Consider the following 476-nt stretch of genomic DNA (forward strand, 5'->3'; position numbering starts at 1 on the left):
GGGAGGGGGGGGGGGGAAGGGGGGGGGGGATTTTTCAGGCCCCCCTCTTCAATGGGTTAGATATTTCCTCCTCCTCCTCCTTTATTCTACGCTCGGATAAACCAATCCCCACCTCTCGGCAAGAAAGTACGGAGCTGTGACTCGTTCTAGGAAGAGGAAAATCCCTGGAGGAACCCGCTGCACCAAAAAGCCGCCCGGGACATGTGCAAGTTGAAGCGGTGATCGCTCGGATCTGCCCAGACCCAAACCACTCCGGCATCGCTCTGCCCGCGCTTCGGGGAAGCAGCGGCGGGGAGGAGGAAGAGGAGGAGGAAGGGTGGTGGAAAGACGGATCGCAAAAGTGGAAGCCCGGGGAAAAGAAAGTTGCCGGGCTCCCCGCAGTAAGTTTTGCGCATCTGTGGATTGGGGGTACTTCTTCTTTTCCTGGTTGCTTGCGGAGTTGCCTGCCCACCTCCCTGCGCCGCCGGCGGGGCCGA

The 476-nt window shown here is 60.3% G+C and overlaps 1 protein-coding gene across 1 annotated transcript in view; it reads left to right on the top strand.

Annotated features, from left to right (window-relative positions):
• Positions 1-476, top strand: part of FZD10 (frizzled class receptor 10) — an 18,561-nt gene that overhangs the window by 15,947 nt on the left and 2,138 nt on the right. The window contains exon 2 of the mRNA XM_009320966.1: positions 151-380. Coding sequence (XP_009319241.1) covers positions 151-380 — 230 coding nt within the window. The remainder of the gene's footprint in view (positions 1-150; positions 381-476) is intronic.

Source organism: Pygoscelis adeliae, unplaced genomic scaffold, assembly GCF_000699105.1.
Source record: "Pygoscelis adeliae isolate BGI_AS28 unplaced genomic scaffold, ASM69910v1 Scaffold353, whole genome shotgun sequence".
Classification (NCBI taxonomy): Eukaryota; Metazoa; Chordata; class Aves; order Sphenisciformes; family Spheniscidae; genus Pygoscelis; species Pygoscelis adeliae.